We start from the raw sequence: 20,672 nt of genomic DNA on the forward strand, positions 1-20,672 counted from the left end.
ACCTCTGTGCCATCTGTAAGGAAGCCATGTCTGTCAGCTTATGTCACGCCGTTGGAAGGAAGTTTATTAATATCCATACAACCCATGTAATGTGACGCCACCAGGGAGACTGCTCTTACTCAGGCTGGACTTATGTTTTCATGAATGGGATTCCGTAAGACCTTTATACCTTGTGACTGATGCCGAGTGAGGCCACCACCCAGGAAAAAATAAAGCTCTCAGACATCATGTGGGTCGGGTATATTTATTTTCTCAAGTCGTGTACAGTGCAAAATAGACCTCCGTGTAACAAAATAGCCACAACTATATTGAAAACAACAATGCTATCCAAATGTAAAGCAGTAAGCCGAGAAACACTGCAGTTACAGAAGCTCGTGAAACTATGATAAAAGTCAGTATTCATGAAGGAAACTCAGAGTGAGTGACACATGAATCAAATCAGACAGTATTCTATACTAATGCAAGTAATGGGAATTCCATTTCTATTGTACGATTGATCCAACAGACACTGACAACATTTGCAGTCCAGCGGCACATTTTCTGTTTTCTTGTGCATATGCAGAAATAAAACTTGTCAGGCATTGCTAATGAAGGTTGAGGCTTCAGAAAAAACTTCCAATACGTTTCAGAAACTCAACAGGTTTTAAGAAACAGCAGTTGCACTTTCTGGCACCTACGGTCAACTGCAATCTAAACGCATGCAACGGCTACACCACCTCTAGACACGGAGGTACTGAAAATGGTAAGCGATGCTATCAATCCTCCTGAATGACATCACCATAAATAATGAACATTAAAATGACATATATTTCGGCTATCAAATATACGATGCTCTTTCAAAATAGAGTAGACTTTCTACAAAGCTAGTACAAATGGATTTAAGAAATATCTCTCCCATAGTACTATATGTCACATCTATATACATGAAATACAAAGAATCCACATAAACAACATAAATTATATATTTGTGCTTCTATGTTTTTCTAGCATGCCGTTTTCAGTTCTAAAAGATTTTTCACCAAGAAAATAACATATATCACAAATGTAAACAGAGTCCTGCCATAGATACATAAGTTTTTCCTAACTGATGCTTAGCCTAACTCGTTCTGACACTTTCTTATTTACATATTTTGGACCCATAACTGCGTCTGTAATGCCTTCGGAAATAGCTGTGCTCGCTCATTTCACTGCATCAGTGTTATAATCTGTCAATATCTGGATATCAACTGGTAGTAATCAGACCTGCAGGGGTTTTTCCCCCCATAAAGCATGTAGTAGGTAAAGCTGAAGGTCGACATTCTCACACTGTGTACCTTGAACAATCTGCAGTCGCCTAAAAAAATCACTAACAAAACACTCAAAAGCCAGTTTAAAGCCTTACAGAGGAAAACGAACATGAATTCCTTCACAATGACATTAGCATTAGCTTAAAGTATACGAAACAATGACTACATAGACCCTCCCCACCAGGATTTGCTCCTAACGCTGCTTTATTATGTTGGTACATAACAAGAAATCATATTGTTGGGGTATTTCAAAGTGAAGTGGCTCTGCATTAACCTCCTGGTGTGTTGGTTCATTGATAAATTAAGGGGAATGTGAAGAGGGGCTGACCACAATCAGCCTTCTCATGCTTGCAGACTTTGTAATGAAGGCTGTCTAATATCTAACTTAAGGGCAAAATAACACAATAATAGATATGATAGACTGCTAATTCATGAAGACTTGTTAACTTTTGTTCATGCATATATTGCATTGTTTTTTTGGCGGGTGGGTGGGGGGTCAGTAACTGATTGTTAACAATTCTTTCTGCTATGTACACTTTTGGGGGTTTCAGCGCATTACTCCAAATCAAATGCTTGTCCTTATGATCAGAGACACCTATTAACAACAGTTTAAATAGTAAATAAATAAATAATGGTTAAATAAACTAAAACCAATTTAGTACATCCTACTGAAAAACATAATTTGTCACATTGTTAAAAGAGAAAAAAAAAATCATATTCACTGGCACAGAAGAGGAATGACACAGCACTAGCATACATTTAAAGGACAGTCCTTGTGTGCACTGTCTGCAGGTCAGCTCATTGTCATCTTCAGCCTTGAGTGATGCCGGGCGCATCTTTCTCAGCCTGTGCGTGCATGTAGTACCGTCTCGTTAGAGATAAAGGTTTCCCCGTAGGTGTTTCTACTACAAAGTTGTCACTTCTATCACATTTAGATCATTCCGGGTGACTCGATATAGACATGGCAGGAGACGTGAGGGCTGGTCTGAAGCAGACGTCCGTCCCGTGCGGTTGTTACCCATCCAGTCAGAATCGGACGAGAGCTCTCAATAAGCTAGTCATCACTAGAAGCACAGCTGTGGCTGCAGTGATAGTCACAATGGAGCTCCAACCTACCTCACTCCCCTGAGGGAAGACACGAAAAGAAGAGTGTCAGGAGTCAGCAGAGGTTAACTGTCACCAATAGATACAAACTAGATGTCTTATAGAAAGAATAGTTCCACGTTTAGGGAAATGGGCACAATTGCTTCTCTCAGAGATTGAGATGGGAAAAAAAAAAAGGAGATTGAGATGAGAAGATTGTTACTGATTTAATGTCAGTGCAAACAAATCAGGGGGTAGTTGGTTAGGGAAACACCAACTCACACCTCCAAAGCTCACTATTTACAAACCACATTTTAAAATAAATACTAATTTAAGCTAAATATCATTTGGCTATAGTTTCACATTTGACACAAATAAATGGTAACAATCTTCTCATTTAAATCTTGGCAAGAAAGCGGTAAATCATATTTCCCAATAAAATGGTTGAGCTTTTTCTTTACATTATTCATTCAGTGAAGCTCAAAGATTTCTTGTTTTTCAGTTTTGCCAAACTGCCCACCCGTCCCATGTTGACCTTTCATAAATGGTCCACAGTGGTTCATATTATCTGTTTTTCAGTGTGTTTCAGATTTTAAAGGCCGTATTTGGAATTTCTTCAGTTTATATTCTCCCATAACAACTAAACACAAAGATTCCTGACAAATAAAGGATTAGTTCACCAAAATAACAGAAAAACATATTTACTTCTGACTGTATGGACTAAAAGCACTAGGCTATCAACACTTTACATCTACAGGAGCTGCTCGGCCATGGAAACCCATCCCACGAAGCTCCTGGTGCAGTTTATGTGCTGACATTAATGCCAGAGGAGGTTTGGAGCTCTGCAGTTATTGAGTCAGCAGAGTGTTGTTGACCCTGCTCTGTAACTTTACATGTCTAACAGTAGACGCTCTTTAGATTGGCCCATTTTTTCACAAATGTTTGTAAAGCCAGACTGCATTGCTCGATTTGCTTTGCAATGCAACTGAAAACACCTGATTCCCAACATAACGAGGTGTGGACATGCTTGTATTCTTTAAATTTCATCTTTGATACCTCCAAAGATCATTCGTCAGCTGTGTGGTTTATTAGCCATGCACTATCATTCCGTGGACTGTTGTTATATTACACAATTTATGAATAAAGGAGAGTAGTTTTAAGTAGTTTTTCGAGCCCTGCCATCTTTAGTACAGTGGCTAAGACAGACAGCGCCATTTCACCTAATCACTTTTTATGTAGTACTCCTTGCAAGTTCGTTTTACTTCAAGATCCCAAATATCCAAATATATATATTTACACATGACCATTTAACATTTGTACATGTTTATTTTTATCACCTCATTTTCATTATGTCTTTTTCCTCCTCCACCATTGCACTTTCTCCTCCCTTATTTCCACATCTTGCTCTTCCTCTTCCTTCTCTCAGCTGAAGTCAGGACTCTAACACATAAAAACCTGCTTATTTATTATTGACCCAATTACGTATTGTCAGCAAATTAGACGTGCAACCCTCCCATCTCCAGACAGCTCACAGCGAGCCAGCTAAACACTTTGAAACTCCAGGATTTCAAAGCTGACCTTGAAAGAAATTTCATGAAACTATAATGAGTAAGATATCATATGAAAGGGCATGGAGAGAGCTGTACAACCTGTTTCATTTTTTCAATGACGGCTTAATGTTTTGCAAATGACACGCCGCAAGAATATATCTTAAAAAAAGTTTTTACAGCTTAAAAGCCAAAGATTTCAGCCAGTTCTGCTCCAATCATCTGGGTAAAGATAATAAAATGCACAATTTTAATATGTAATGCTTCCTTGTCTGAGGTCAAACATCAGAGTTGTTGTTATAAAAGCAGGCTGATGTCAGCATGTTGTAATAAGACATCATAAAACCTTAAAGTTTTAGTATAGCCCTTGCATTCTGGGGGAGGGGGGATTACGCTCTCTGAGTGCTCTTGTTTTTCTTTCGTTTAGCATATTATTGAAATTTTTTTCTGTGTAATTTAGGTGAACTAATCCATAGCATATTTTGCGAGAACCATAAGTAGCATTACGCTTCAGACAGATATAAGCTCCTCCCATACCTTGCTCTCTGGGACGCCAGCTCCGACAACCAGCACCAGACCACAGCCACAATTACAATCATTCCTATGAAGGGGATGGAGAGAACAGCGTGCTCAGACGGATGGATGAATCTCTGAGGAGGGAACAGAAACAAACACAAGGACCATGGCAATGAAGGGGATGAATGAATGATGGAGCGACGTAGCCAAATAATAAAACAAACAGATAAGGATGTGTGACAACGGCACAAATGGACCACCACTACACTACACAAATCACTCAATTCTAAGTGTGAAATGGCCTGTGGCTGTGATATACGGGGGGAAGGACTGTGGTGGAGTGATTTAATATTTCCTATTAAACAAACAATGCATAACTTTACGGTGACATAAACATCAACTCAGTGTGAGTATGCGTGAGCAGTCCTGTGTGGCATTTCCTGGCTGCGTGTGATATCATGCTAGCAAAAGAAAAGAAAAAGAAGGAAAGGCACGCAGGATGGACTTAGCATATGAAGGTTTATTAGTCTCTCTATCCTCATTTTGAAGTTAAATTGTTCGTAAGTCGTAAGAAATTTGTCGTCAAACAGGCTGAGAGGTCATGGACATTCAGAGAACAAGGACAGCATCAGAGACAGGCACGGGTAGACAGTTTGACACGATGTGGAGACATCTCATCATGGCTGTTGCAGACAAAACACAGTTCTGTTTTCACTGGATGATTTCAACCATCGCAAGCATATGATCCAAATTCTGAGGTTTTGTTTAGATTTTTCACTGAGTCTTTTTAAAACTTGATAATACTCGACTTTCAGAGTAGCGACTGTCTTTGCATGGCAATGCAGGTGAAAGCACAGACTGTTCTACCGTCAGTGCATTCTAATTCCTCGGGAGCTTTGCAATGGAAATCACAACCTATGCTTTCATTCAGTGGCACCTGGAAGGCTGAGAGGTCATGAAAAATACATTGAACTGAGAAGTTATAACTCATAGTTCAATGTACAAACCATGCTGGATGCTTTCAAGTACTTATTATGTAAGAATAGTCGCGCTTTAAATGAATATGGCATGAATTGTGTTCACTTTCATTTCATTTCATTTAGATTTTTCATATGTAACTTTATTAGAAGGAAGAGAAACCAGTCTGGTATTAAATAAAAAGTCTAAACAAGAAAAAAAAAGCAGCTTAATTACATTTACTGTTTTAAAAAGATCTCAAGTCTGCTTATATGCTTCAGTGGTATAAAGTGCATTAGCTCCAAGGCGCCTGAATGCGTTTTATTAGAGATTTTGTGTTTTTGTCAAACAACAGTATTTAAGCATTGCTCTAACTGAGCAGTCAGGACACAGACACAGTGGGGGGAACGTTCCCCAGCCCAAAGCACACAGTAAATACTGATATGGGCTGACAGGCCAGGTCAGCTCATATCAACACATGTATCGCTGCAGTATGGGACACATAAAAAAGTGGGCTCAACAGACACAGGATACAGTGAGGAGCAATGTGAGGTTCGTTATGTGTTAGTAGATAGTGTGACTGCAAACAACAACAACAAAAACAACTTTACATTTTCTTCATTGTGTAACTGGAATATTGCTTTTAGAATAAATTCATATCATTTAAAAACAAGTTCAGAAAGCGATGATAAATATCTACTAAATATATTATTAGTAATCGCAGAAAGCTGTGCAGCTTTTCAATCAGTTGCTCTGCTGATGCCGGCGCTATACTTTTATTATAGTTTGTCCCGTGATGGGCTTGAGCTCTGCGGTTCCTCACCTGCGTCCCCCCCGACAGCTTCTCCAGCTCTGCCTTGCAGCGCTGCAGCTCCTCCTCCAGCTCTGCCCTCTCCCTCTGACTGCTGTCATACAGTACCTGCAACTCCTGCAGCTCCATCTTCAGACCCTCACACTGGAGGACACAGAGGCCAAAAGAATCAGAAGAATAACGTGTACCAAATCTGTGCCACTTTCTAGCAAAGCAGGGCACTGTACCTCTCTCTGAACTTGTGAGGCCTTCTCCTCAGCCTGTTTCAGCTGGTCTCTCAGCGAGAAGATCTCCCCGATCCCTCCGGTCCAGCTCGTCGGCGTCATCGGCTTCCCATCGAATGAGATGTTCTTCTGGATGGAGGCGTCCACCAGACGACAGTTCTCAGACTGGGCCATGGTCATGTAGCTCTCTGTCATGACCTCATCTGAGCCGGTCTCCATCTCCTTTCCCTCTGTGCCCTCCCCCGCGTCTTCCTCTTTCAGCGACAGGTAGACGCTAGAGCTGCGAGATCAAAAAGCGGCTTCAAATTAACCGGCTTCTACCATTTTTTTTATTTCTTATTGTAAAAACGGGAGGATGGGAGGATGTGTTAACCCTTAGAAGAAATGTTGATATCAAATGGTGACACTGTTTTGTCAACCTGCTTGTCAGCTACACATACATTTAAACCTGAAGTTAAAATATTTACACCCTATAGCACAGTAACAACTATTCTTTTCAATTTCCCAGTAAATGGCCAGACAATATTGGCAAATGCTCATCATATAGAACAACCTTACAATTCAAAGGCATTCTTAATTCTTAATTGCTTATGTGTAATCCCTCATATCATGCTACAACTTTACTGAAGTGCTTAAACAGGTGGTCGGTGCTGTGATGGGAGCTAGTGATACCAGAGGGTATCCCCTCCAGCTGATCCAGTGAGCACAGCTGACGAGCGAGCAGTCATTGACCTCTCACCATGTCCTCTGTCTTTGCAGCAGCTGCAGCCTCTCGGAGAGCCGTCTGTTGTCCTCCTTCAGGGTCTGACACTCCTCCCTCAGCATACGGCACTCCTCCTTTAGCAGGTCAACGTCACCTGTCAGAGCAAGAAGGGCACATATGAGGATGTTTAAAACGACATTGTATACTCCTACACATCTTTATAGTACAGACAGTGTAAAACGTAAGTTTTAGTCATCCGCTCTCTTGTCAGAGCACGAGAAGCTTTGGAACAATCTCATATCTGTCTGCTGAAGATGAAGCGACAACCAGCAGCTGGTTAGCTTAGCCTGGATTGGCAGCAGGATGACACATCCATGCCAGCTCTGTCTCACTGGTATCAAAATCCGACTGGCAGTTCCTTTAAGGCTTACAAATGTTTTAGTAAGTGCAAGAACTGAAGCAGAAAAGCCATTTTCACCAATAATGTTTGTGCATTTTGGGTGATGTTCCCCCCACCCTCGGTCCCACCCAGCTCCAGACCCCAGCGGTGACATCATGCGCTGGAAGTGTGGGTCCCTCCCTGTCGTGACCTCATGTCCCTGGTATTCTGAATATACACACACATGTCACTCCCTTTTCAACTCCCAGCAATCCTATTTTGTAGCATTTACTGAACCCGCCAGTGACAGATGTTCTTGACTGCAGTTTACTAACATGCTGTGAGGGAACGAGACCATCCTCGTGCAAAGACTGATCACAGGCTTTTTGTGCTAAACTTAAAAGCTTGAAGAAAGAAGAAAACTTTATTTTTAAGCTTGTGAAGATGTTTTCACCTCTAATCCAAGAGGCTTCAGTAAGAGTCCCAGGTATTTAACCCCTACTGGGGGTTGTTCCTGTGAGAGGTGGTCATTGACCTACTACTTCTCATGTCCTACGTCACATGAGTTAAGATGGAGAAAAAAGGTGGATTTAATGCCTAGTAGGGTTAAATTCACAAACTTAAAGATGACCAGTCGCCTTTTTTTCTCAAGTTTGTAAGACTACAATGACTTGGGTAACTAAGAACCTAATAAGACACACGTGATGCAACGTCACTTCTTCTCTGACATCTGTCCCCCCCCCCCCCTTTTCCTCATCCCTCACCCTCTCTCCTCTCAGCCTCCCTGCGCTGGCTCTTCATGCTGATTTCGGCCCTGAGCGTGGTTATCTCCAGCTCGTACTCCTGGGTTTCTTCACTTAGGCGCTGGAGCTCGGCCCGCCGGCGACACAGCTCTTCCTGCAGTGAGGCGATGTCGTTCTCCCTCTCCGCCGCTGCCTCCTCAGCGGCCTGCTGGAGCAGGAGCACCTCCTCCTGAGCCGTGCGCAGCTCCTCCTGGGCCTCGGCCAGCTCGCTCTCCTTCTCCTCCTCCAGGCTGTACATCTCCTCCTGCACAGAGCGCAGCTGGGCTGTGGCAAGCGGGGGAAGAGGAAGAGGAGGAGGAGAACGTTAGGTTTTCTTTATGGCAGATGTGTGGGTGAGACTGCAGTGTCAGTATGGGTGTATATGTATGATCTCACCTGAGGCTTTGCAGTAGTGGGCCTGTGTGTGTTTGTGTGTGTAGGTGGTTAGTGTGCACTTGCATACGCCTGTGTGTGTGTGTCTGTGCGGGTGCTGTTTGAAAGAGGAGCTGATGTAACTGATGGTAACTGGCATGCTTTTTATTCAGGGTCAGGTTGGGATTATTAGTTTAGTCATTTCAGGAATGGAGAGTTTTCTCCACCTCGCAACTTAAAAAAAAAAAATTTCCCTTCTGATTTTCTGTCTTTGAGAACAAAAAATCTGCATAAGTGGTAGCATGAAACAGAAGTCAAGCTAATAAATTAGCAGCTTAAAGATCAAAATCTGCAGAGACCTTAAGCACTGAGGGATGTAAAACTTTTGATTTTTTTAATCCAAGGGGAAAAAATGACACAAAATGTTATTTTAGAGATCTTTAGGCATATTGTGTTGATACCTTGCAGATTCTGGATCTGCCGTGTGAATGCCTCAGCCTGATGGGCACTTGCCAGACGCTCATCCTCCAACAGACCTGAAGAGGAGAGACGGGGAGTCAGGAGTGTGTAGTGAGATAAGAGGGAAAAAGTGCAGCAGGCCAAAAGAAGAAAGATGACAACTTGATAAGCTGTTCAACCTTGAGGCATGACTGGATGACACAAGCAGCTTTGTATGTCTGCTTCTGTTAAAAGCAATGAACAGTACGTGAGCAGACCGTCAATATTACTTAGCAGGATTTTTCTTTCTGGTATGCGAGTTCCTAATGATCCTTTTCATTGGAAAATTCTCTTCTAAACTTAACAGATAGCAGTAGAAAAATAACACAGAGTGTTTTGGCTGCCAGTTTCACAGCTTTTGGTTTGCTGCTATTTTTGAATTTCTGTTTATTTTTGGTCCCTATCAGTATGTCTCATGCCAAATGTTTTCTGCCACATACTTCAGGCAGATTCACTGATGGCTTTTATATAGCAGCAAGAGGAGCTAGAAGGATAGCGAGAGCGTATTCTTAAATCAAATCATATGTCCATTCAATTCAGTTTTATTTACATGGCACCAAACCACAACAACTGGCTCAAGGTGCTTTAAATTCTAAGGTCAAGGCCCTAAAATAATAGAGATAAAACTCCAAAAATCAGACGACCCCCTATGAGCAAGCACATGGTGACAGTGGGGATGAAAAACTCCCTTTTAACAGGAAGAAACCTCCTTTATGTTAATTGGGTTAATTACCCATGGGGTAATGTAAGCTGAATGGTGAGATGTCTCTATGTGTTAGTCCTGCGACAAACTGGCGATCTGTCCAGGGTGTACCCGGCCTCTCGCCCTATGGTAGCTGGGATAGGCTCCATCCAATCCACAATAAAGATAATGGAAGATAATGGATCGATGGCTAAATTATAAACACTTAGAGTGAATTAAGATACTTGTAAAAAAACATGCACACACACAAAGTACTTTCACAAGTACAATTTAATTGTAAAAAAAGGGTTTTTTTTAATCAGTATTTGGTGCACCTTTCATTAGTACAACTTCTTCTATACATTTTTGGAAACAAGTGGGTTGCTCCAAGTGTTTTGGAAAAGTTGCCACATTCCTTAATTGCTTGTGTCTCTTTGTGTAATCCCAGGGTGACTCCATGTTGCTAAGATCAGGGTCTCTGTGGGGGATGTACCATCTGCTGGAGGACGCCTTAGCCTTCTTGTGGCTTGTGTACTTAATGGCAGTGAGTTATCTACAGATCAAATTTCAGATCAAATGCCTTCTTCGTTGTGTTGTGTCCTGCATAAGAACCTAAACATGTAAAGTGCCTGTTATGCCCACTGACTTCAGGCTGCTGCTTGGAAGAGTGTTTCAGGTCTATCTGCGGCACCCCTCCAGGCGCCTGATCACCAACACCTGCGGTCTGTAATATGAAGCAAGACCAACAGACCCGGGGTATATTTTCATACCCCAACGTTTGGGTTCCTGCTATGCAGTCACGCAAAAGGTGGCTATCAACCCTGAGTTTTCCAATCTATTCACATAAAAAGGCATTGGCAGAAGGTGACCAGTCTGCTGGCAGCACGCAGGAATATTTTACAAAATAAGAGCAAACTATAAAATTAGAAAACTCATCATACACGCCAAATGCACAGTTGCTGCAGCCAAAGGAGAGGTGTGTGAGTGTGTGTGATAGGAAAAGTGCTGTACTAGCATGTGTATGCGCTTTAAGTGATTTGGTGGTCAGCAAGACTGGAAAAGCGTGAGACGGCCTGAATAAAATCTATTTAAAGCCGGGAGGAAAGTTGGAAAAAATGTGCACGGGAAGATCTGACTAAAAATACGTCTGAATTCACTCGCTGCCTAAATGTGAGTAGCTGCTTCTTTTCTGTATAAGCCAGTTTTAGCCTTACTATTTAAGCAGCAACCCGGTTGCATTAAATGGTGTGAGAGTAAATATAAACACATAATTCAACCTGGTAAGGCTTGCTTGCAAATTTTATATAAGGTCAACGAGTACAAGTTTGAAAATAGGGTAGGTAGGTATAGCGTAAGTTGCCTGGCAATATACTTCATTATGAATGATCCTTGTAATACAGAAAACTCAGTTAAACCCTGAAATTCTTTACTGACTCTTATTCCTGCTTGATAGTGCTGGTCTCTGAAGTCCATGTGATTATCACTGGGGCTGGATAACTCTCATGTCTCAAATGTCTCAAAATCTCATTTGGAGATTTTGAGACATTGTCTGTCTGTTTTTTGATCACCTGCTGCTTCACTGTTTCGCTTTCCTTATGTCCTGTTCAGTGACTGAAAGAAGTCTTTGATTCAATTTAGCTTTAACAATATAACATGTTTTGTGTTTAAACAGGGAGCTTAGCATTGTGACATTTTGTTCGGTTAAACTATCATACCAAATGGAAAAGACTGTGATAAGCCAACTTTAAGCTTGAAATGAGGAGCAAGCCAGTCACTGGCTAAAGCTAAGATAAGGGCTGGCCTCTTCTTAGAGGGTTGGGGTCACTTAGGTCTCATCTATCTGCACTGGGCCTCTCTCAGCAGAGGGTGACTTCTTAAAAAAGACAGATAACCGCTGACTACACAGGAAGCCCTCCATAACAGGCCATTGTGCCATTTCACCAAACTCACCAGTCACTTCCCAGAATGTTCTCACCAAGCTCATGAAATTCATAAACAATCTACTTGCTGAACATCAGCTGTTCAGTATCACCTCACAGTGCCACTTGCATGGATGTAGAATCTCACTTTTTTATTTTCATAATGTTTAAGCTACAGTTAGTAGATTGTTATCAATATTATTTATAACTTTTTCCATTTTAAATTTGGTTTTTAACGCCCTCAGATTAATCCATTCATCAAGCTACATCATTACTGGTGTGGGCGTAGAAACCCGAAACCGAGACAACCGCATCTGCATGCATCAGCTGCCAACGCACCGAACAGCTGACTGTTCCCAGAGGGTCTCGACCAATACTGAATTCTGGTTGAGGTCTAGGACACTCCGTCTAGAAACTTCCCGCAGTGTGAGCGCAGTTGTCTGAGGAATGGTTCCTCCCGCTGCCAGACAAACTGCTGAGCTCACCATGCTATGTCTCTAAGAATAACACACTGTTAAATGCACACACTCATAAACGCACACACACTGAGCTCAGTGTAACCTCATACCCAAGGCCTTAGTCACTGCTAGTGTCTCTGAGCATTATGCTCATCATTTCTAAGGTATGAGCTTATGCTCTTCTTAATGACTATGAGCAACAGACTGTCTGTAACCACATATAAACAGTTCGCCTTCTATATATGTATCTAACAAAATTTCACAAGGATGCCTCAGGTACAAAGTTAAGAGAGGGTTTTTTCTACTGATCAGTGTAGAAATAGGGGAAAAAATAGTGCAAACATTTATGTAAAAGTACTCTGAAGAAAATTCAGGCTGAGATTGTAACAGGAATTTTATAATCATGTGTCTTACAGCACAAATGGAGTTTTTTTTCACAGCGAGGGAAAGGCCAAAAACAAGGTTAGTTAAAAATGTTAGGTAGCGTTTTTAGCTCACAGAAAATTTAGCCGCAATTAAATGAAAGGTTTTTTTTTCTTTTTCAACTTTGCTTGTTGGTCTTAGCTATTTCCATTATTTTTCTTTTCCACTCACTGAATATGCATGTGTTGGAAATGTAACGAATGAAAGCCCAGGGTTATTGCTTTTGTAAATGCGATTTAGGAGCGGCGCTGGCAAACAATTTGCAGATTTGAAAAATGATGGTTAATTGCAAAATGTAGATTCATTTCTAAGCAAAGCGCTTGGTGTAGCATTGCTTTTTGCAAAGCTGTCCCAGAATTAAAAGAAGGAAAAATTATTTTATGAAGAGAAATCGGCGAAAGAGGCCCAGCTATTTGTGTTTTATTACCTACGTGTGTTCAAATGTGACGTGCTTTTTATTCAGCTTTTGTTACCGATTCCAGTTGTGACTGAACATGACAGATAGAAATGTTAGAACGGGGACTATCATGGCAGTCAGCATATTCTATAAATGCCAGAAAAAATGTTACAGAATTAATGCATGTTGATGGATGATTAGTGCATTTGCATTGATTTTTATGGGAGATGCTTTAATGTTAATGTTAATAAATTAATAGTTAAAGGTATTAAATAATGAACATACATATTACAGTTAAGGGATACAGTCCTAGAGGTATTCAAGGCTAGAGTTCTCACCTTGCAGCTCGTGGAAGCTCTCCTGATGTTTGTTGGAGGTCTCTCTGGCCTCCTCCAGCTCCAGCAGCAGCTGCAGCACCTGCGCCCTGAGCTCCTCCAGCTCCTGCTCCTCAGTCAGCGACTCTTGCTCCTTCTTCCTCTTCTCCTCCCCTTCACCTTCCTCCTCTTTCAGTTTCTTTTCTTCCCCCTCTTCCTCCTGAGATCTCTCCTGGTCCATCTCCTCTTTCTCGTTGTTCTCCTCCAGGACTCCTCGCTCCTTGGCGGTTATCTCGTTGTCCATATTGGGGCTGCTCTCGGCTTTCAGATCACAGGGGTCATCTGGTAGAGAGATGGCAGACATTACGAGAAGGAAAAGGGATGGAGAGCCTTACAGGTGACAAACCCATCTGTCATCGCCTAAAAACTCAGTCACGCTTGGCTGCAGAGCAAATGGTCTCTTCTCCCCCGAATCAACAGCACCATCTTGTGATTAAAGTGGCACCGACTTCTTTGTACATCACATCCTGTTCACTCTGATTTAAGCGTAGCTGTTCAATCCCACAATATAACTGAAAATCCTCTTTTGTGATTAACTCTAAGACGCAATCCTTTTTCTTGAGCGATTCCACTGATTAAAGGAAGAAAATCACACGTGCCTTAAAATGTCAGAATTTTGTAATAAGCAGATGTTAATGTAGCAGCATTCACACGCAACATATTTCTCTTTATTCACCGCATTTCAAGCTTCGTTGTGTTTATGGCACACGCATCCTTGTATCCGCACTGTGGATTTAAATGTTTGGCCAGCAGGTGGAGCAGGTTAGCTGACACAATGCGGAAACAGAAGTGGGGAGGTGAAGCAATCGCTATGACTCACCACTCAGCAATGCACCTCAAAGTCCACAACAACAGAGCTACCACTCATAGTAAGAGAGATGTGACACACAGCTCTTTCACGTGCTCTTGTGTCACATTTTTGCCTTCTTCTTAAAAGATTTCGCTCAGTAATAAGCTCAGGCCCAATCAGAAGCTCTAAAACCAAAAATGAGACATTATATATGAGGCAGACCAATAAGAGTGAACTTGATTTTGCATTACAGCTCTTTGTCTCGCTGCAGCTACTGAGACAAAGTCAGAGCAGTTCAGAAGAGAAGGCATCGCCGGCAGTTCTTCTAGCATTACACACACGCAAACACACACTGACCTAATATCCTTTCACTCTCACTTCTCAACAGCATGCCCTCCTGGGTCAAGTCCTTCTCAGAAATAAATCAATATGTAGTACTGCGCATTCATGTCTGAGTGGTCTCCAAGTGGCCAAAAATTGCTGTTTGTACTCAGAAAGCAATGTGAGGATGGGAGAGGGGGAATAGTGTTCACTGAGGGACAGAAGATGGAGAGACGTGATGAGAAAAAAGAAGAAGGCTGCAGCAGGGGACGGAATAAAGCATTAACTAAAGATCTACCCTAATTAAGAGCGATGCTCACCGGTCTAATCTCGGCTCTGGGGATGCTTCCGGTTCTTGTGCTAATTATTTTTTCTTTCTTTTTCTCTGCTCGCTAGATGTAACCGTGTACATCACAGCATATTTTATCATGCATCTGTGACAGCCTTATTCCTTCCTGTCTCATAATGATGTTAATTTAAACAATGCGGCCCCTGAGAGGCATGCGAGAGGTTTCATGAGCGCAGGGCTATTTTGTCATTAAACTTTGATGCTGGTGTAACGAGTTAGTCATAAAGAAAGAGAGAGACGGAGCTCTGTGGCGGGGAGTTTTAGCCGGAGCTGCTTGTATAGCCAGGGGCGGCTAAAGGCCATCAAGAGACAAAAGGCTTCCCACTGAATATCACCCACATCCAAATCTCTTACAGGATATGTTGAGCTCATGGTAGGCAACTCCAAAAGGCTTTGGATCAAGTGTTTTCTTTTGTAAATGTCTATTCTGTATAGACGGTCATTATTGTCCTCACTTTAAAAAAAACACTTTTTAGGTATATTTAGGAGAAAGAGTCTGGCTTTGCATGATGCATCGTGTGCAAACCCTTACCACCACCTTTCACCTTTCTACTCATCGTATCGCTCTTAAAAGAAGCTTAATCTTCTCACCTTGTGGGTGCATATCGAGCACATTATGCAGCCAAATCAGCTGCAGTGACACCTGTGCTCACTCCACTGTGCTTGATTTTTTCTTTTAGTCACGCTGGGATTGCATTAGACATGGACGCCGCGCACATACAAGAGCAGGCGACGGACAGCGGTGTCATCTCAGGAGCAGTGCAACAGCTCCGGGGAGAGGACGCCTTTTATCTATGCACAACACATTCTTTCATAATCACACTGCAGCACAGCACTCTGAGTATGTTGGTATACACACTGTGCCACTTTAGAAGAGAGGCAACAGGCAGAGCCAAGTAGTCTTTGTCAGCATCTCAAAAAGGCTGCCTGAGATTTAATTCAAACATTTAATGTGTCAACACCAGCCTTTTTGTTTTGCTTCTGATTTGGCATTCTGCGATGGAGCGTGGAGCATAATGAAAATTGCACTTTGCAAAATTGAAGAGCAGAGCGGGGATTTTTAGCCAGCAGAGGGGTGGGTGAGGGACGGGCAGCGAAATCTGAAGCTCAGCCTCGCAGTCTAATTAAGTAGACAGGAATTTACTGGAAAAAAACAGCATTTATGCGCTCACCTTTTTTTTTTACAGTCTTTATCTTTAATGATACCGCTTCATGCAATCAGGTGTAATATAATAGGAAATGTGGAGCAAAGTGCTTTCGAGAGAATAGTCTCTCCCTATTGCTGCTAGTTAAATGAATTGACTGCTAGTTAGGTAGTTAGGAACATCTGGAGTCAAATCAGCCAATAAAAGAAACGACTGCTCGCTGAAAGGCGGCGCTGGAGGAGGCTGTCTACGGGTGTCGTGTCCTGGGTGTGTTGAGACTGAGCAAACAGGTGTGTGCTGCGGTGTCAGTGGTTCATTTGTGCATATGCCTCAAGAGTTTGCATTTGCATATGAATACACGCCAAGAGTGACCACTTCTCTTTGGTTTTGCATGTGTGTAAATACATAGAATATGAGCACGCATACATGTGTAGTGAGATCCCCACTTCTGATGAGTCTATATACACAACATACTGTATTTATGATCATATATGTCTGTGATCTGCTGTGTGTGTGTGTGTGTGTGTGTGTGTGTGTGTGTGTGTGTGTGTGTGTGTGTGTGTGTGTGTGTGTGTGTGTGACGGATGTACGTGTAGGAGGCCATGCATAATGCACAACACCCCCTCCTACCCCAGCTTTGAAATCAGCCCTGCTCTGATGTTGTAGCTTTTTCCCTGCACTGGCACACTTCCTCAGCAACACATAATACAGAGGAGGGAGGGGGAGCTGAAATAACAAGGAGCCACCGTAGGAGCATATGTGAAAGGGAGACGGGGAAAAAACAATTAGAGACACACAAGGAAGGAGAAAGATTTACGACGTTAACCCCACGCATCTCCACATCCACCATGCACCCTTGGTCAGCACACCAACAACCCAGAGCTTCAACATATAGAGAATCACCATGGTGATAAAGCTGTATTTTGGTCCACTGCTTTGCTTTCCATAGAAACCTTTCCTTTACCCCCCCAGAGAAGAGTCTGTGCAACTGTATCAGGTGCACTGTCACGAAGCCCACACGGTGAGGTCACCATCATATGAGATGCACTGCTTTCAAGCTGCGTGGAGACTCCAGATGAGCAGCAAGCGACAGAGGTGGAGGTCTTGTGAGGTTAAAGTGAGTTTATCTCTTTCCCTTGCTCTCTCTCTGTACTGCACTTCAGAGGCTGAAAAGTCCAGGGAGAGTGAGGAACAACAGCAGCAGGAGAAGAAAAGAAAGTTGAAGCGACTTAATCAGCCGTTCTGTTATTTAAATGGAAAATTCGTATTTGCGCTTTCAAAGGGGAATAAGGGAAAGTGGGTCAATGGAATAGAAAAGCATCGCAGGATGTGCTATAATTTGGCCTCATTAGATGAGTACGCACAAAATCTGTGTCAGTGTGTGCATGCTGTAGGTGATTTATTCAGGGAATGTGTGTTTTTTGGGGGGGGGGGGTTTTCAATACGAATCTGTGGTGGTGCAGTGTGTGCATAAGCTTGTTGCATAGCTATTCCATTAGGGGTTTGAATAGCATCAGAAGAAGAACGGAAAACAAGTCATGCAGTTATAACCCATTTCATCACAAATGAACCCTCCCCCCAAACCACCACCCCCAGCAAAGCAATCACTATGGAAAGCTTTTTTTTTTATCACTTAGGTCTTATTTTGAAAAATAGGGGATACCACAGCTCACTGTGTATCTGCCAAAATTCAAAAAAGATAAATCCAGAGCACGAGGAAGGGTGCGCTAATGATAGGTTGACAATGCCAAGCATTTCTGCGAGGGAAACAAAAAGTTAAAGCCATGGGGGCGGGAGGGGGGCTGAAAGAAGGAGCTGCGGGAGTTCATGAACCTTCTCCATTCACTTGAAAGTTTTAAGAATTTTTCCATTATACAGCCGAGTAAGAGTAAAGCACACATGGCACACTTGGTTTAGCCAGGGACCTGCAGAGTGCCTTAAGAGCCCTTTTTCCCCCCTATTTTTTTAAATGAAGCACTTAAGTCTGGTGAGAGAGACCAGAGAAGTGGGTGGGGGGAACATGTGACAGTGAGAAACAGGGATCAGGGATGCTTGAGGACAGAAAAGCATGCGAGATTTGTTTTCGTTTGTTGTTCTTGGCTTTTTGGTTTTTTGGTTTTCTCAAAGGTCTAAGCAGCTCCCACATCTACAAAGTTTGTCCAAGGCAGCAACTTTGCTGTTTATTAGTTCCGGAGAGCTGAGAGAAATTCTGTTTGTGTATCTTTGGGGAGTATCACTGCTGATGTGAATTTTTGCAGCATGAGGGCACAACACTGGAGAGAAGATGAGGGAATGGAGGGAAAGAACAGGAGAGAAATGCTGCGTGGGCTGACGCGCTGGCAGGTGCAAAAGGTTTGTGTGTGTGTGTGTGTGTGTGTGTGTGTGTGTGTGTGTGTGTGTGTGTGTGTGTGTGTGTGTGTGTGTGTGTGTGTGTGTGTGTTGGAGGGTGCGTGGGTGCTGAAGAGAGCAAAGGATTCCATCTGAAAGAGGGGGACGAGATACTGAGTGGGAAAAGCTGAGAGAAGGATGGAGAGAGAAGTGTTCGGCAGCTCGTGCAAGTAGGAGGGAGGAACAATATGGTGGCCAGTGGCGGCATCGTATGCAGACACCTTGTAAATGTCAGATGTGCCTGTGATCTTGCTCGGCGGCAGCATGTGTTTGCACAGGAGCATCTGCAATCTCTGTTGGTAGATGTGGCAAGGCAGCGTAGAATTAATCCTCAGCAAAAGTGCAAAAACCAGAGAAATGCTGTTGATTTTTAATAAAATTGCTTTTTTGAAGAACCCAGACTTATGCTGAGAGTTAGGGCTGACCTCAGCCAGGGCACAATAAATGCACTTAAATCCCTTTAGATCCCCCAAAGGTACATAATTCAAAACTATATCACTTATCAACTCAGCTCAATCCACTTTCTAGGTCTTTTTATTCTCCAGAAGTCAGCCCTGACACCACCATAAGCTCAGTGTTGGCCGTCACGAGCACTTAATTCCCAGCTTTAAAAACATGCCTCAGGTTGTGATGAAAGGAAAAAAAATAAAAGAGTCCCTGGAGTTAAGAGGCTAGATAACAGGAACAAGCTTGTTAGGTAAGGAAGGATTTCTCCTGAGACAGCATCCGCGTTACGGCGATCAGGCTTCAGCACAACAAATGTAATAAACAAAACTGCTCACAAATGCAAGTGGTTCGATAAGTCTACGGGCATCTATGGTGAGCATATTAAAAGAAATGAGCCACCCAGTCCTTGCTCCTGAAAGTTCACTTTTAGGACATTAACAGAGGAAAAGGAAACCTGACTCTGAGCAAACTGCTGACCTGTGTATGTGTCTGTTTCTCCAAGCCCCTCCACACCAATAAACATCCTCCTTCCAGCGTCCACACACACACACACACACAGGGCCACTCTATCTGCAAAACACATACTCCTTCCTCATTGAGAATCATGGAAAGAGAGAGAGAAATACCACACATTTTCTCTGCATAGTTGAACAGTACTAATTCTATCTGAGGCGAAAACATAAAATAAAGATGCATTGTGTTCGCTGTCATGCAGCAACTTTCAGTGGAATGAAGTTACCAAGCAAGCCTAAGTGCAGCTGCTCATCTGCTCCAAGCCACTATGTGCACTAAAACAACGTCTCATTCCTCCGCAGATGATAATCTGTGTAAAACATGAGAGAGATTCAATCTTTAACAAAAATAACACCCAGCTCTGCATGACTCCAGATTCCATCAGTTCTCCATCGGGATAACATATGCAACAAATTCAACAGTGCTAAACGCTAGGCCTAAATTATTTCCTGCCTTTGGCTGCCAGCAAATCGTTACCTGGCAGCGTGTCGCCTCCATCAAACGTCCACAGATGCCGTATCTTACCGTGCTGTCCACTCACTCACTCACTCAGTCTGTCAGCTCGACTGCAGCTCTTTAGAAACACGCTCCCACAGTAAACACCTCGACACCAGACCACCCTTCTCCCGTTCCACATCCTGCCCACTTTACATCACTCACTTTTAGAGAGCATGCTCTTTCTTTGAAAAAAAGAAAAAGAAAAGAGAGAGAGAGATAAACATTAACCATCTACCTTTTCCCCGGCTGATCGCTGTCTATATAATCTGTAGTGGGAAAAAAACACCGCCACACGGCTGTATCCAGCTACGCGGAGTCGCAGATGAACACACACTGACAACACAGCAGCACACAGACCTGTGGAGTCCAAAGCCTCCTCTATGAGTGGAGGTAAACGCAGTCCATCCATAGCCCCCCTGTCGCTGCTGCGAAGAGGGAGAGACGGAGGAAGAGTGGGCGAGAGAGGGTCAGAGGGTCCGCACGCCCACCTCAGCGGCCGCTGCTGCTGCGCGGAGAGGAGAGGAGGGAGACAAACACACGGAAAGTACTGATCGCGTGTCAAGTACTCGTACAGCACGCGCGCGCGCGCAGGCTTCGAATCTCACAAACTTGGCACACGCAAACACACGCGCGCATGCACACACAAACCGCCCGTACCTCGGGAGAGTTTGGGAAAGATCCCGGGAGCTGAAGGCTGGGCTCTGGAGCGTGGGAGAGATGCCGAGAGGGAAGAAGAGGGGAGGAGCGGAGCGCAGGGAAAGATGCTGTTTTCCAGATGGCAAGCTCCGTCTCCCTGCCCTCTCTCTCTCT

The 20,672-nt window shown here is 43.1% G+C and overlaps 1 protein-coding gene across 6 annotated transcripts; it reads right to left on the reverse strand.

Annotated features, from left to right (window-relative positions):
- Window positions 1–228: 228 nt before the first annotated feature.
- LOC146704822 (uncharacterized) lies at window positions 229–20,657 on the reverse strand. Of its 6 annotated transcripts, none has more exons than XM_085462219.1 (10): window positions 20,520–20,657; window positions 20,220–20,364; window positions 13,376–13,693; window positions 9,122–9,196; window positions 8,271–8,573; window positions 7,164–7,281; window positions 6,428–6,704; window positions 6,213–6,344; window positions 4,454–4,566; window positions 2,328–2,411 (listed from the first exon to the last, which is right to left on the reverse strand). In XM_085462219.1, the coding sequence occupies exons 2-10, from the start codon at window positions 20,269–20,271 to the stop codon at window positions 2,399–2,401; spliced, it is 1,401 nt and encodes a 466-aa protein (XP_085318345.1). In that variant the 5' UTR covers window positions 20,272–20,364; window positions 20,520–20,657; the 3' UTR covers window positions 2,328–2,398. The 6 variants fall into 6 exon arrangements, with proteins under 6 accessions (XP_085318346.1, XP_085318345.1, XP_085318344.1 ...); XM_085462218.1 differs by having other exon boundaries at window positions 20,220–20,367; XM_085462222.1 differs by lacking the exons at window positions 20,220–20,364; window positions 20,520–20,657 and adding an exon at window positions 20,098–20,211.
- Between the last annotated feature and the right edge of the window lie 15 nt (window positions 20,658–20,672).

This window comes from Copadichromis virginalis, linkage group LG7 (genome assembly GCF_057382275.1).
Source record: "Copadichromis virginalis isolate Kocher_CV1m ecotype Utaka linkage group LG7, C_Virginalis_male_GT1.1, whole genome shotgun sequence".
Classification (NCBI taxonomy): Eukaryota; Metazoa; Chordata; class Actinopteri; order Cichliformes; family Cichlidae; genus Copadichromis; species Copadichromis virginalis.

Bases quoted from the DNA above. Each gene is read 5' to 3' on its own strand.
- LOC146704822 (XM_085462219.1), bottom strand. From the start codon at position 20,271: ATGGATGGACTGCGTTTACCTCCACTCATAGAGGAGGCTTTGGACTCC. The intron at 6,345-6,427 runs GTACAGTGCCCT...TGTGTCCTCCAG, and splicing joins CCTCACAAGTTCAGAGAGAG to TGTGAGGGTCTGAAGATGGA. The intron at 4,567-6,212 runs GTGAGGAACCGC...TTCCCTCCTCAG, and splicing joins AGCTGTCGGGGGGGACGCAG to AGATTCATCCATCCGTCTGA.